Here is a 14,344-nt window from a genome sequence, read left to right as displayed (position 1 = left end):
TTAAAAAAAAAGTGCAGAAGTATTATGTAATCTCATGTTCCACTTTACCATCTTGCTATAGGACTGATAAAGTTCCTGCTGCATATTCATGCTTGTTCTCAGTCATGCGTGAGCTTTAAACGTTTACATCAAAATATATTATTTGACATTGACTGAATTCTGAAGTAATACTAGTCAGTTATCTAGATATATATACTATTGTACTATCTACAGTTGAAGCCCTGAATTATTAGCCCCTCCGTTTATTTTTTTCTCTCCCAATTTCTCTTTAATGGAAAGATTTTTTTCAACAAATTTCTAAACATAATGGTTTTAATAACTCATCTCTAATACCTGATTTACTTTATCTTTGAAATGTTTAAAATAAATAAATAAATAACAGAGGGGCTAATAGTTCTGACTTTAACTTTATATAAACATTATGTATTAATAATAAGACAGTTTATGTTATTTATGCTGCTTTTTTAAACTGAAGAAATGCCAAAATTAGCCGTTTTGTATATTTAGTCCAGATTGGCAGAGGTTAACTCAAAATTGTGAGATCTAAAGTTGTCTCCACAAATAAATGCTTGGACATAAAAGAGATTTGGGTTGACTTTATGTTGGAAATACATCACAATAGTAAAATAATCGTCTGGGTCTTAAAAATGGCAAATATTCGTGCTGAATAATATCAACGTCGCAATGTGCGAGTCTGCAATAGCTACATCGCGGTATCTGCAATGTTGAGTTGGGATTATAAATATGATTTAAAAGGCACCTATGATGAAAATCATCTTTTGTAAGCTGTTTGGACAGAACTGTTTGTAGGTATAGTGTGTCCATAGTAATATTGGAGTGATATCTATAACACAATTAGTGTCTTTGTTTAATTTCCTGATGTTAAAATAGGTTCCATATCCCTCCCATTTTGAGGCCTACCACAACGTGGCACAGGATTGCGGTTTCCTCGCCCACAGAATTGATTGACAGCCACATTTTAACATGTTTCCATAGTAATGCGTATAATCACATCAACAAGACAAAGACATGCCCAAAGCAACCGGGATTAAAAGATCTGTTGAGCTCTCTGTGATCATCAATCATCATCAAATGTGATCGAGAATGAGTTTTACAAGTTTAAAACGTGTTTAAAACAGTGCATGTTTGTAATCAATTACAGTAATTTTATCATCTTTATCACCACAGCCGCATGTTAGTAAAATGATAAAAGAAGATGCTTCAATCCCGGTTTGTGGGCGTTACATCAGTTTTATTTTGTACATTGACATAAAGGATATCCATGTGTGTGTATCCGCTGTGTGTGTGAATTTTGTTAGACATTACAAATACATCAAATAATCATTGGAAAAGTTCTTACTGTAGTATTTCTCACAAATGTTATGTAGGATCTGCTTTCTTCATGTCTGTCATTGTGCTGTTTATCTGACGCAGCCAAGGCGGAGATTGAGGTACAATTTGAAAGGCACTTGGGAACAATGGGCGGGGAGAACTAGCATTAAAGGCACAGGCAACAAAAACAGCTACAATCTGTTCAGAGCATAAAAATCCAACATTCTAAAAGCTGTAATAAATAATCTAATAGGTGTTTTGAGCTGAAACTTTACAGACACATTCTGAAGACATAACAGACTTCTCTTAAATCTTGAAAAAGGGGTAAAATAGGCGCTCTTTAAACACTCTGCACATAAGAAATGATCAAATTTCTAGTTTCAACAAAGATTAATTGTTTATGTATACAATGAAGGCAGTAGTCAACATTGGAAGTGTATGAAAAAAATAGCAAAATAAGAATGGGTGTTGTTGAGTAGCTTTAGGACATCTTTGGTTTTGATCCACTTCAGTTGTTGACTATACTGTATACATTGTTATTTTACATTTGATTATTCTATTGCTGTACCTTAACCCTGTTAGACTGTTCAGAAAACAATATAGAACTGTCTATTTCATTTGTACAGTATGTTTGTTCTAATGTATTCATTTATGCTTGTAATTTATTTTATGTGTTGGCGTGGGTTTCCTCCGGGTGCTCCAGTTTCCCCCACAAGTCCAAAGATGTGGTATAGTTGAATTGGTTATGCTAAATTGTCCGTAGTGTATGTATGTTTTCCAGTACTGGGTTGCAGCTGGAAGGGCATCCGATGCGTAAAATGCTGGATGAGTTGGAGGTTTCTGAATACATTTTATTATATGCACGTCCGATCAATATAAGAGTTCTTCTCAAATATAGTTATTTAAATCCTCTCAGAGAATTATATTCAAATCAAAAATACAAATATCGCAGTGTAAGTTTCAGTTTTCGACAGTATTGTGCAGCCCTATTGCAAATCTATATTTAGTTGTGTGTAAAAGTGTTTGCCCCCTACTGATTTCTTTTCTGCATGTTTGTCACTTTTTTATCACATGTAGTTTGTTTTCCCTTAAAATTAAAAACTTTAATTTCCATATCTGATATGTCTAATTAGTCTAATATTTGTCTAATATTTATATTAGTTTGATGATCTGATACATTAAAGTGTGACAAACATACAAAAAATAAATAAAATTGAAATCAGTAAGGGAGCAAACACAACTCTGTATATATATTCACTAAAATAATTTAGGATCAAATATTGTTTATTTCATTTGGCCAAAGTGTATTCCTGTAGGAATATTTGGTGTGAAAACAGTAATCATATATCTACCATAGCACTTTTGACAATTCCTAATAAAAAATGTTGAAAAATCATAGCTTACAAATCAGGAACTGTTTCCACTGGATCATATAGAAGTTTGTTGAAGGTTAGCACTAGACCTCAGTCTAGATAAGCAGAGCTGGTGTCTCTTTACTGGTGCAAAGGTCACAATTTTATTTGATTTTGTCAGGGTTAAACTGTAGAGAAAAAAAAAAAAAAACAGTTTTCATTACACTTGTTCATTTAGATTTTTTAAATTTGATTTTTTTTGTTTTTTTTTTGTTTTTAGTGTAAGGTCAGTAACGCTTCCAAAATGTACTTTTGGAATGTTGTCTTTTAATTGAATGACTACTGTATATCTTCCTTTTTCTGTGTTTTCTCAAAATTCTGTTTTCCTCATCATCGCAGCCATAACTCCTATTCTAAACATTATTTCAATATTTTCCTAATTATGTGATGGGATTTAACAAAATCCCCTCAATATAAACCTCTACTCTAATATGTCAAAACCATTTAATGAGAATTTTGACTTTTGTGCCAATAAATGTGCAAATAATTCATAATAAATATAATATCTATCATTTTAGAACACACAAAAGAAAATGCCGGACGTTCTTACTATAATTAATCAACAGGTCACTGATAGTAGGGCCAGACAGAATCTGCAGACATTTTTTGCTATTTCTGCGGACAAGTTTGTAAAAAATCAGCAAATCTATGCAGAATTATTTTGGGAGTATCATAACTAAAAGCTTAATATATGAAATCAAAAATAATAGCTTTTTAACTCTATAATGTTTCCAATGCAAATCCAATTAAATCCACTTATTTATTAAACAAAGCAACTCTCTTATGATAAATACTACAAGACAGAAAAACTTGCTTACTACAAACTTTACTGTAAATAAATTATAGGAACATTTTCATATTAGTCAATATTATTACTGAAATTAATTTAAAAACATATAAATTTACACACATTTACACAAGGAAATAAATAGATTTAATGATGGGCTAAACATCTGCGAATTTTTGCATGTGCAGATCCCGTGTGGGCCTAGCTATTAGTTATATAAATTTGTCTATTTTGTGTCTTTCCTCAAATTTAAGTGTGAAGTCTTTAGGCACATTTGCTTTTGTTATTCTAATTACTGAGTTTGCTCTGTCATATTACTGAATCTATCAGAATCTTCAGACAGTCATATCACACATTCAAGCTCTGATACATTAATAACGAGTAGTTTAAAGCACACAATGAGGTCGAGTAACAGTAAATCAGCAGAGTGTTTCTTTGGTTTATCTGTCTGCACATCCAGACTCTGCCTGATCATCAACATTATTAGTCTGAGCGCTTGAATAAAACATGAAGCTGCAGCTGACCAAGGGATATTTGGATGTAGAAATTATATCCGCAAGAGACCACTGGTCTTTGTGAAGATCAGCTCTTATTAGAGGCGTACAGTCACGTTTACTTCATCCTTACCTGGGATTCCTAACAAACAACCACCTTTTATATGTTATTGCTATCACATGATGGTTGGTTTATGGGTTTCAGTGACTTGAGCACATTTTCAGCTCTCTGCTCTCGACTCTTCTGCCTTTGATCGCTCATTAATCAGATATTACACAGAAGGCAATTATAAATGTAAGTTAATATTTAGGGATTGCCATTAATCTGCCTGCTATTGCCAAAGCAGATGAAAGAGAGTTTTACTCATGACTCAAGCTGTCTGCATGAGGAATGAATTCACATGTAACTTAACTGTGTCACAGTGCAATGCTCAACTGTCTGTCTGTCTGTCTGTCTATCTGTCTGTCTATCTGTCTGGAAAAGAACAGACCACTTTAAAACGATCAGTTTCTCTGGGTTTACAATTTTCAGTAAAGGTTATTATTTGTTTAACTTTCTGAAATACTGATATAATTTCATCAAATCTTTAAAAGGTGGCATTTTTGATATTTCAAGAGATGACATTACCAATATTTTGACATTCAAAGCAATAAAAAAAAAAAACATTATTTGGTACAAATAGGCCAATTTTCAGTTACAACAAATTTAGGTCCCACTTTATATTAAGTGTCCTTAACTACTATGTACTTGCATCAAAAAAATAAATACAATGTACTTACTGTGTTTATAATGTATTTGAGAACACTTGTGGTGCTTTTGAGTTGGGATAGAGGTTGGGTTATGGACAGGTTTGGTGGCATGGGTAGGATGAAGGGTGGGTTAAGGTGTAAGGGATGGTCAACAGTGTATTTACAAATGTAATTACAAAAGTTAATTACAGGTGTAATTACATAAATGTATTTATCAAGCATAAGTACAGTTAATACATGTATTTATACAATAAGTACATAGTAACAAACTATCAATTCCTATGTAAGTACATATTAGTTAAGGCCACTTAATATAAAGTGGGACCCAAATTTAAATATTAGTTTTATTTTCTGGGTGTTTTAAATGGCATTTTTGTTTTTATATCAAATTTGTTACAAATTTAAACAGACTTTTATAGGGAAAAACAATTATTGACATTTTACTCAACCATTTCTAGTAAATCTAGTCAAAACAGCAATTTAGACTTAAAATGATCGGTTTCTCTGAGTTTACACTTGAAAGTTATTGCAGTAAAAGTTAATATTTGTTTTATTTTAAAAACTACTGATGACATTTCTGGCGAGGCAGTGGTGCAGTAGGTAGTGCTGTCGCCTCACAGCAAGAAGGTCGCTGGTTTGAACCTTGGCTCAGTTGGCGTTTCTGTGTGGCATGTTCTCCCTGCCTTCGCGTGGGTTTCCTCTGGGTGCTCCGGTTTCCCCCACAGTCCAAAGACATGCGGTACAGGTGATTTGGGTAGGCTAAATTTTCCGTAGTGTATGGATGTTTCCCAGAGATGGGTTGCGGCTGGAAAGGCATCCGCTGCATAAAAACTTGCTGGATAAGTTGGCGGTTCATTCCGCTGTGGCCACCCCGGATCAATAAAGGGACGAAGCCGACAAGAAAATGAATGAATGATGACATTTCTTCCAATTAAGACATCACATATATTGACATTCAAATAATGTAAAAAATCATTATATGCTACTATAACACCAATTTTTAATCACAGCCAATTTGTTATTGGGGGAAATATTCTTAATAGCTATTTGTTTTGTTTAAAAAAATTGTTAGCGATTTAAACAGAACTATATAAGAAAAAAACAATGATTAACATTTTACTCAAATCATATCTAGTCATAACAGCAGTTCAGAGCTATCAGATGTTTTACAGCAGGTTAGGCATTGTTAACTAAAACATAGGGTGGGCTAGTCAACTAAAAGCATGAAACACTAAATAGCTCAGACTAAAATAAAACTGTAAAACTATACAGATGTATTTTATATAGAAGTAAACTTAAGAAGCTCTACCTACTTCATAATTTGATCTGTTCTGAAAGAAATTTAAAAAATGGTCAAAAATAAGTCATTGGATCATTTATTTCCTTTTAAGTACAAACAGTTCTCATAAATATTTCCCTTGGGACCTGTAACCAAATGAGCAAATCATTGCTTTATTTTGAAAAATATGCAGGTAAACACTCATTTACATAAATACAGACATTTACAGATTTTCTGTGCTGTGCTGCCATTTTATTCATTTATATTTACAATTTATTCAATTCATGTATGACATAATGGCTGAAAACGCAGAGGTCAAATGGCATTTATAAAACAATCAGACATAAAAAAAAAATCATATTTCAGTTTTCATTGCAAATGACATGATTGCCAACAGAAACATTCTTTTATTATTATTATTATTATGATATTCATGTACAGGAAAAAGAGACGGAATAAATAAATAAAAAATCTTACAGTGTATAGCTGGCTACAGTATAAACCACCTGACATCACACGTGGTTTCTTTGCGGTGGTACAGTGATATGCATATGTAAACATTTTCATTTTGCAAAAGTTATACTGGTTTTTCTTCTCCACTTTAGGGACATACTTGAATAGTGCTTGTAAAAATGAATAATTAATAAATAATTCAATAAAGATATCAACAGCTCTATGAATCTGGCCTATCGTCATAAGTTCATAATTTCATTGTGCTCCACAACAGTAACCTTGTTAAGGCCTTTAATAGATTAAAACACAATGTTTCACAACGCACAGCGTTGTATTAATATTCTTTTTTAAACCCCTAGCTTTTACTCTTCTCATCAGACTAGGAGTAGTAGAGTTGTTACAAACTCAGTTAATAAATTTGTCCGATTGACTTATACTTCTATTAGTGGTTGTGGTTAATCGGTCATCAGGATTTTAGCAAGTGCTTGATATCACGACACCAGTTTTTTGTATGATATACCAAAAACAACAGTTGTCTCCGCCAATCAACATTTATGATGTCTCTACATTTAAATCATACACATCCTATGAAGGAAGCATGGCAATTTGATCAGAAGTAAATCTTCTCTGAAGGCCAGATGGTGATGTTGCGTGAATAAACCGAAAACCCACAAAATAGGGCTGCAAGACAAATGATATTATATCAAATCTTGATAAACTTTAAAAACAATGAGAAGCTCTGGACTTTTTTTTACTCTATATTGATCTAAGAGCCAATCACACAGCAGGAATGTGCAACAATGGGAATCTCAAAGTGTGTTAATATTAGCGATGTACCAAATTTTGGACCACCAACAATTTATCAACTGAAAATGTTATGCCATTTATTGGACCCACTTATCTTTGAAACCCAGGAAGTTTATAAATAAACAGAACATTTGACTACTGTCATTCGACTGCAGAATCATCCCACATGATCTTTTTCAAACACTCACCTGAAGTTGTAAGTGAGCTTGTAGTAAATATGTCATAAAATGTGGTATTTTCAAGCGCTTTCAGAGAATATGCACAGTCATAGTGTCATATGTCACTGAGGAGCGAGGCAAACAGCTGTCATTATCACAGAAAGATTATCTTGACTTTATTATACCATTAAAACCATTTTGATTTTGAACTCAATTTTGCCTAGCTTATCAGAGAACTACAGCTCCGTATCCTTAATACTGCTCCATCTGAGATCATGTGCTGGACTTACTCTAGAAATGCAGCTTTTAGATCTAGTTCTACCAGGAAGACCTAATGTAATGTCACGTCACTCATCACAATCAGATCTAACCAACAGTCATGAGACGCAGGGAATATACTGTATACTGTAAGCAGTTCATTCATTTGGTTGCAGATACTGACACAGACGTTCATCCACCAGCACCAGGTTGGCCCACTCTAAGGGGTTAGGCTCCGCCCCAGCCATAATGTAGGCTAACCATGTTCCGTATACAATGATCTTCTGTAGAGATTACCCTTTAATGCCAATCTCTGAATAAATTCTTACAGGTCAGAGACAAGCGATATATCTGTGTAATCTTTATTTCTTACTCTTTCACCCCCGAGCACAACAGAGACCCTCCTACCATATGTTTCCAAGAAAATTCAGTAAGTTTGTTACGTCCACCTTATGTGCTTGAAAATAGACAGTGGGCAAGCTAAAGCCTCATTCACACTAGGAGCGACTCTCAGTGGCAAAGTGACCGTTCATTTCAACAAAGAACAGGTGACTTCCAGCAACCTCCGTCTACATGAGTGACAGCAACCGTTTGGCGACCAGATGGGCGTGTCGAGCGATGCACCAAAGTTGAGAATCCTTCAACTTTATGCAAATGAAAAGCAACTTTCTTGAGTGACAGCCAATAGGAACACCAGTAGAGCTTACGTGATCCTCTCTCAGCTCGCTCAGAGGACGATTGTATTCAGGCTGTATAGACCTACACAGACTTGCGTTTGCAGCAGGTCGCCTCCCAGAGCGAACGGCAGCCACAAAGTTGCTGCTAGTGTAAAAGAGGCATAAAGAGGCGAGTGTCACTTTGGAAGGGAGACATGTAGAGCATCAACAATATGCATTTGCATTTAATTCATGCACCACACAATATTACAGGCTTTATGAAATGAATATTATTATCACTAATTGTTAAATAAATGATCGTTTGTTGAATAAATTCTTTGAAATGGGCATATTTAAATGGCAGTTATGGGGGATTATCACATGGCGCAACTCTGTCTGTGTCAGTAAAGTAAGTGTTAATTTGCATAAATTTAATGTTTTAGTATTTTAAATGGTCATGCTGTAATAAAGTAAAAATAGACACTATATAAAATTAAATGATTGTAAAGTTATATTACTTCAAACTTTCATAAAAAGTGATTAATTATAACGTTCACTTCAAGTTAAACACAATAATAGTATATTCTGACATGGTTTTAATAAGACATGGAAGAATGTCTATTTTTGCCGGTGAATGGTAGCTTTGCTGTTAACACTGTTAATATCATCTTCCACAGTACTTTTCCCATCTTTTCTCAAAAACTACTTGTCCAAAAGACATCAATCAAAAATTGGATTGTGCAATAGGTCTTCACACAGACAATGATGACACAAACATTCTTATCTGGCTTTCAATGACGGAGGAGTGGTCGCTTGAGTGCGCTAAATAGTGGGACATGGTTAGTTTACGATAGTCCTAGTCATAGCTAGATCTACAAGCTTAGAATTCAAACTTTGGACAGGGGCTCCGCTAAAGAAATCCTATGTTTTATTAAATAATACTTTGTCAGATAATACTCTCATCAAATAAAAGTAACTCAATATCACATTTATCTCCCTGGTCTTTCTGGTAGAACCGGCTTAACTGACAACCTGCACATGAAAATCGCCTTCAATTGACGACCCTTTAATCTGAGGTTTTTCATTTTCATATTATTTTCCACTAATCTGCTTTTATGGCTTTATTATAGTGAAGATAGTTTGCTTTAAAGCTTTGTATTTTCACATTTTGGAATTAAGGTGACAGGCTGAGCTAGTCATGGTGCTGACAACTCATTGGTTGAGGCTTAGTTGTTTTTGGGTACATCATATAAAATATCGGCCTCAGGACATGAACCGCTTGGTAAAACCTTGATTAATGGTAGTCTGTTCACTACCTCTTGCCGATCTCGTTTTGTCGTAGAAACTGCATGTTGTTGACGCTGTCTGCTAGTTCAGGATACTGCTCTACCGACAGCACGTAGTATCCATCATAGCCTTGAACTCGTCCACTGGTAAGAAGCTGCCTTTTTTCCCCTTCAGTCCAGAGTCTGGATCCCTCCTCTCCATTTCGAACTCGTTGCTGTTCACGTGTCCATGAAATGGCGAGTGCCCTCTGCCGGGCGAGCTCTAAAACACGCACCCGCTCTTCATCTAGCGATGCCCCATAACGCACATGTAAGGTTAGTGACCCACGCTGAAACTCCACATCCGCAAATCGCCGTGTTCGGCCTCCGAGCACAGCTGTAGACTGTGAAACGGTCACATTCACTGCGTTCTCTAGCTCTTTCCGTCCACTGGTGAGCCGCAGCGCCGCTAGATCTGCTTCAGGAGAGTTCATTTTAACAAAAAAGTGTGTGTCTCTTCCGTCCACAATAAAGTGCAAGTCTTTCAAGTAAAGGGCGCCGTTGAGGATGTTGGCAACCTTGACGCAATCCTCATTAGCCAGGCTTAGAGCACGGGTTATCACGATGCCCTTGTAAAGTGCCAGCATGATCCCACGACCTATCAGCGAATCGCTCAAGGCAAACCACAGCCAGGGTTTGGAGGAACAGTGGCTGTGGCCGAACTCCACCTGAGGCAGATCACCAAACCGTAAAAATGCTTTCGCTTGCCGGATGACATGCTGTTGGACTGCGAAGCTGGGCTACAAGAGAAGATGAGATTGACATTTTAGGGAAACCACCTCTTGTTCTATGTGCTTAACACATTTTTCAAAAGAGATGCTGGAAGATTGAAGTAAAATGGAAATTTCTTAAAGCAAAATTATAGATTACATAACAATAAAATTTATATGTATATGATATGTCATTTATTTATTATAATATAATTAAATATAATAATTTATATAAATAATAATAACAAAAATTTCCTTTTTTCGGGGAAAGATTTAGGCCCAATCCCAATTTTATTTTTGGACCCCTTGCCCGTGGCCCTTGAAAGGAAAGGGCTTCAAAATGTACCCTTAATGCCCAATTCACACAGGGCTTCAGCGTCAACGCTTGACAGAGGGTGTGTCTGAAGTTGGGGCTGACGTGATCGTCATAGCAGCGTCAGCCAATGAAATTAGTCAGCAATCGGCTACTGTCTGAACTGGTCTATTTGCATACAGCAATCTGATTGGCTGACACTTCCGAGAAAAAAAAAAGTTGAGCAAGTCCCAACTTCTGCAGCAAGCAACACCACTGAAGCGGCGCCGATGGATCCACAATGCAGTTCTGCAAGTGAATGGGAAGCGTTGAAGCCCCGTGTGAATAAGGCGTAAGAAATGCGACAACACTACAACACCAGAACACGTCATCTTATGTCAGCACAATCTCTTGCTTTATATGAGATCGACGATTGCGACTGCTGTAGTTATTCAAGTTGCGTTATTTTTTGGTATTAATCTTCAGGAAATCACTGAAGGCGTATATCATGTTATCATAATGTTATAATGTGGCATTAAGCTCGTAACTATACTGCGCATTTACACCATGGTCATATTCATCTATGTAAACACACAAAAACAACATTAACATTATAGCAGACACTGTAAAAAGCTCATTTCCAGCCACTAGACTTTTCTGACAGGGTATTTGAGTGTCATCTAGTGCCAGAATGTTGTGGGGCTGCTATACATATGAGTTAGTATGAGGGATTATAGAAAATTCGTTTTTATTTTAACATTTTGTTTTAAAAGCATGACAGTAAAACACATATGCTGTTTTGAATGTATTAAAACATGTGCTTGTTTGTTGTAAAAATTCATAATAATGACAAAAAAATACTAATTTGTGCATCTCCTGATTTCCATGTGCAGCCATGCTGCGGTTGTAGACGGTGTATTCTGGGAAATATTCTTACCCCTTGGTCTCGAGAGTGGTTCTGAAAAATCTCAGTTTGAAGTGGTATCTAACCCTTCCCCTATAGTCCTACGCTTTCAAGCAAAAAAAAAAAAAAAGAATAGGGACTCCCCTACCCCCTCACTAAGAGGAAGGGGAAGGGCTAAAGAGAATTGGGATTGGGCCTTAGTAGTGCAAAAATTCTAAATACTGTCAGGTAATATTATCTAATATAAAACATTGTAATATAATCCCCAAACAAATTCCTAAACTTGTTATGTAAAGATATTAGGCTAGCTCAGTTACTGACAGGTCATTTCACACTTGACTTTTGGACAGTTCATGAGACACTTGTGTTTATTATTTATACAGTTAATAATAACAATAATAATAATAATAATAATAATAATAATAATAATCTGATTGTTACATAATAAAAAACTAAAACTATTATATGAAGAATTATTAAAAAACAAACTTACTGTTAGATCATCCCACACTTGACTTTTGGCCAGTTCGTAAGATACTTGAGTCATCTCAGAAACAGGAATTGGGAAACCAGGAATACTGTTATGTAGATGGAACCCAAATGTGACCAGCCAGCTGTTCACATCTGTAGAAATATTAATAAATCAGTCATAATGTGCACTGTGGAATGTACAGCAGATATAGATTACTTCCAGTAGTTATTTGAAGATGCAGTGAATCCATGGAGTACCTGTTAAGTAGTCCCCAACTTTCTGCACTTTACTTATTGGGTTGTTGTTTCGGAACATATAAAGGTTGAAAGGGCCCGGGTTCTTACTGAGATTCTCCCACAGCATGAAATCAGGTGCAGTCCAGCGACCTGCCATTATGTCATAATCACGCACCCCAAAATGAAGCAGTCTTGTTAAAGGGTCATAAAGTCCACCGTGAAATCCAATCACCAACTGAATGTCAGGATTAGAGTCAGAGTAGACCTCGCCGTAGGCCGTATAATGAACCTGTTTCAGAAGAATGCCATCACTGCCAAACACTGCCAGTGGTGTTCCTGTGTTATCACAAGCTATGTAGAACTCTGCTCCATTGCTGATCTCCATCGCAAACAAGTGCCCTTGCAGATCGTAATATAGAGAGGTGATCTGTGAGCTGGAGTGGTTGTAGACATGTGTTATCCTACTTGGATAGCTCAGGTCTGCATAGAAGAACTGCAGATGTTGCCCCACGGTGGACTTTGTAGATACTCGTCTTCCTAGACCATCATAGCGGTGCTGAACAGACCATCCGCTGGATTTACTATACACACGTTCAAGGTGTCCATTGGAGTTGTATTGGAAGATCTCAGAACCTCTCTGCTGGAGAAACCCATCTTCATCTAACTCATACTGCAGGTCTCCAAGTCGAGTAATACGGTCTCGTAGGTCATAGCGTAGAGGCATGATTCGAGCACTGTTTGCTGGACTCAACAGGTGTATGTTCCCATTCAGGTCATAGCTGTAGCGCCATGTCATCTTCTCATTGAGGTATACGGCTTGTAGTTGCCCGTCCACATCATATTCATAGCTATACTTGGTGGCGTTGGCGAATGGACCGATCTTCATCTCCCGCTTGGTGACTCGGCCCATATCGTCATACTGAACTGTAATCCAGAAGAGCAAAGAACGGAACAGTTCATACTGAATCTCTCGGACTCGACTGTGCCCGTCAAAGTGTTTGGTGTAAGTCATGACGGAGGTGGAGATGATCTGGTTGATGTCGTAATAAATGACGCCAAATTTGCCAAATTGCTCCACCTTGCCTGAGATGTCATCATACTGGTAGAGATCAATGGGCAGTGGGGTCTCATTGATGACCCCCTGAACACTTGTCACACGCAGACTACTGTCATAAGCGTAGTCGAATCGAGCATTGACCATCCCATCTTCACTGAAGCGGTAAATCTGCCGGTCTACCAGTGGGCCGAGCTGCCTGTATCTAATGGTGCATATGAAGCCCTCGCTCTGCAGATTGACTGTCTTCAGCACACCTGCTGTCTCATCATAGGTGAAGCTGACACGAGTGCTGTCATACAGAACCTCCGAGAGCTTGTTGTGCCACCGGTAACGGTACAAGACCCTCCGACCTGTGCCCAGCTGTGCCACTCTCAGGAGTCGGCCGTCCTCAGTGTAATCTACAGCGACAGAGGCATTGCTTTCTGGCATATGGTAAAGGTTGCGGTAGTAAGACACAGAGCGGATGGTCTCCATGGTGTAGCGGGCAACACTGGGCATGGTGACTGCAGAAAGGCCTCCCTGAGGGTCATATTCAAAGACGTACTGCCGCTGACTCGCCAGTATCAGGACAGTGGACTAGAACAGAAAGAAAACAAACATTAACCTTGTGCATCCTTATAGCTTTTTTATTTTTTATTTAAGCACAAAGCTCAACTTTGAGTTTGGCTAAAGGAACAAAAATAGTTCCTCCTAGGACCTTGAGGACAAAAAGTCCCCAGTGAAAACTACAAAAAAGCTGCAATATTTTATCTTAATGCCATTTAAGCACAGTTGGGAACAGTAAACTGAACCATCTGTTTCCGATGCAAGCAATAAGTAGTTGTGTACTATGGAATGCAGTGCTTCCCACACATACACTTTACTAGGGCGGGCCGCCCAGGTATTTTAACAGCTCATCAAGTATATTTGATGACAGTTTTTTTTTCCTTTTTTTTTTCAACCAATATTATCATCCTTTTACA

At 36.9% G+C, this 14,344-nt stretch overlaps 1 protein-coding gene and 1 long non-coding RNA gene across 11 annotated transcripts in view; one reads left to right on the top strand and one right to left on the bottom strand.

Moving 5' to 3' along the window:
• LOC137490498 (uncharacterized) overlaps nt 1-14,344 on the top strand; it is a 58,192-nt gene that overhangs the window by 7,705 nt on the left and 36,143 nt on the right. The gene's annotated exons all lie outside the window — the stretch shown is intronic.
• si:dkey-237h12.3 overlaps nt 6,139-14,344 on the bottom strand; it is a 297,461-nt gene continuing 289,255 nt past the window's right edge. For all 6 annotated transcript variants that reach the window (XM_073922109.1, XM_073922108.1, XM_073922112.1 and 3 more), the window contains 3 exons: nt 12,347-13,958; nt 12,111-12,241; nt 6,139-10,451 (listed from right to left, as the gene is read on the bottom strand). In XM_073922109.1, the coding sequence (XP_073778210.1) occupies nt 9,699-10,451; nt 12,111-12,241; nt 12,347-13,958 (2,496 nt within the window). In that variant the 3' untranslated portion in view covers nt 6,139-9,698. The remainder of the gene's footprint in view (nt 10,452-12,110; nt 12,242-12,346; nt 13,959-14,344) is intronic.

This window comes from Danio rerio, chromosome 14 (assembly GCF_049306965.1).
Source record: "Danio rerio strain Tuebingen ecotype United States chromosome 14, GRCz12tu, whole genome shotgun sequence".
Taxonomy (NCBI): domain Eukaryota; kingdom Metazoa; phylum Chordata; class Actinopteri; order Cypriniformes; family Danionidae; genus Danio; species Danio rerio.
This window is presented reverse-complemented; position numbering and strand designations above follow the sequence as displayed.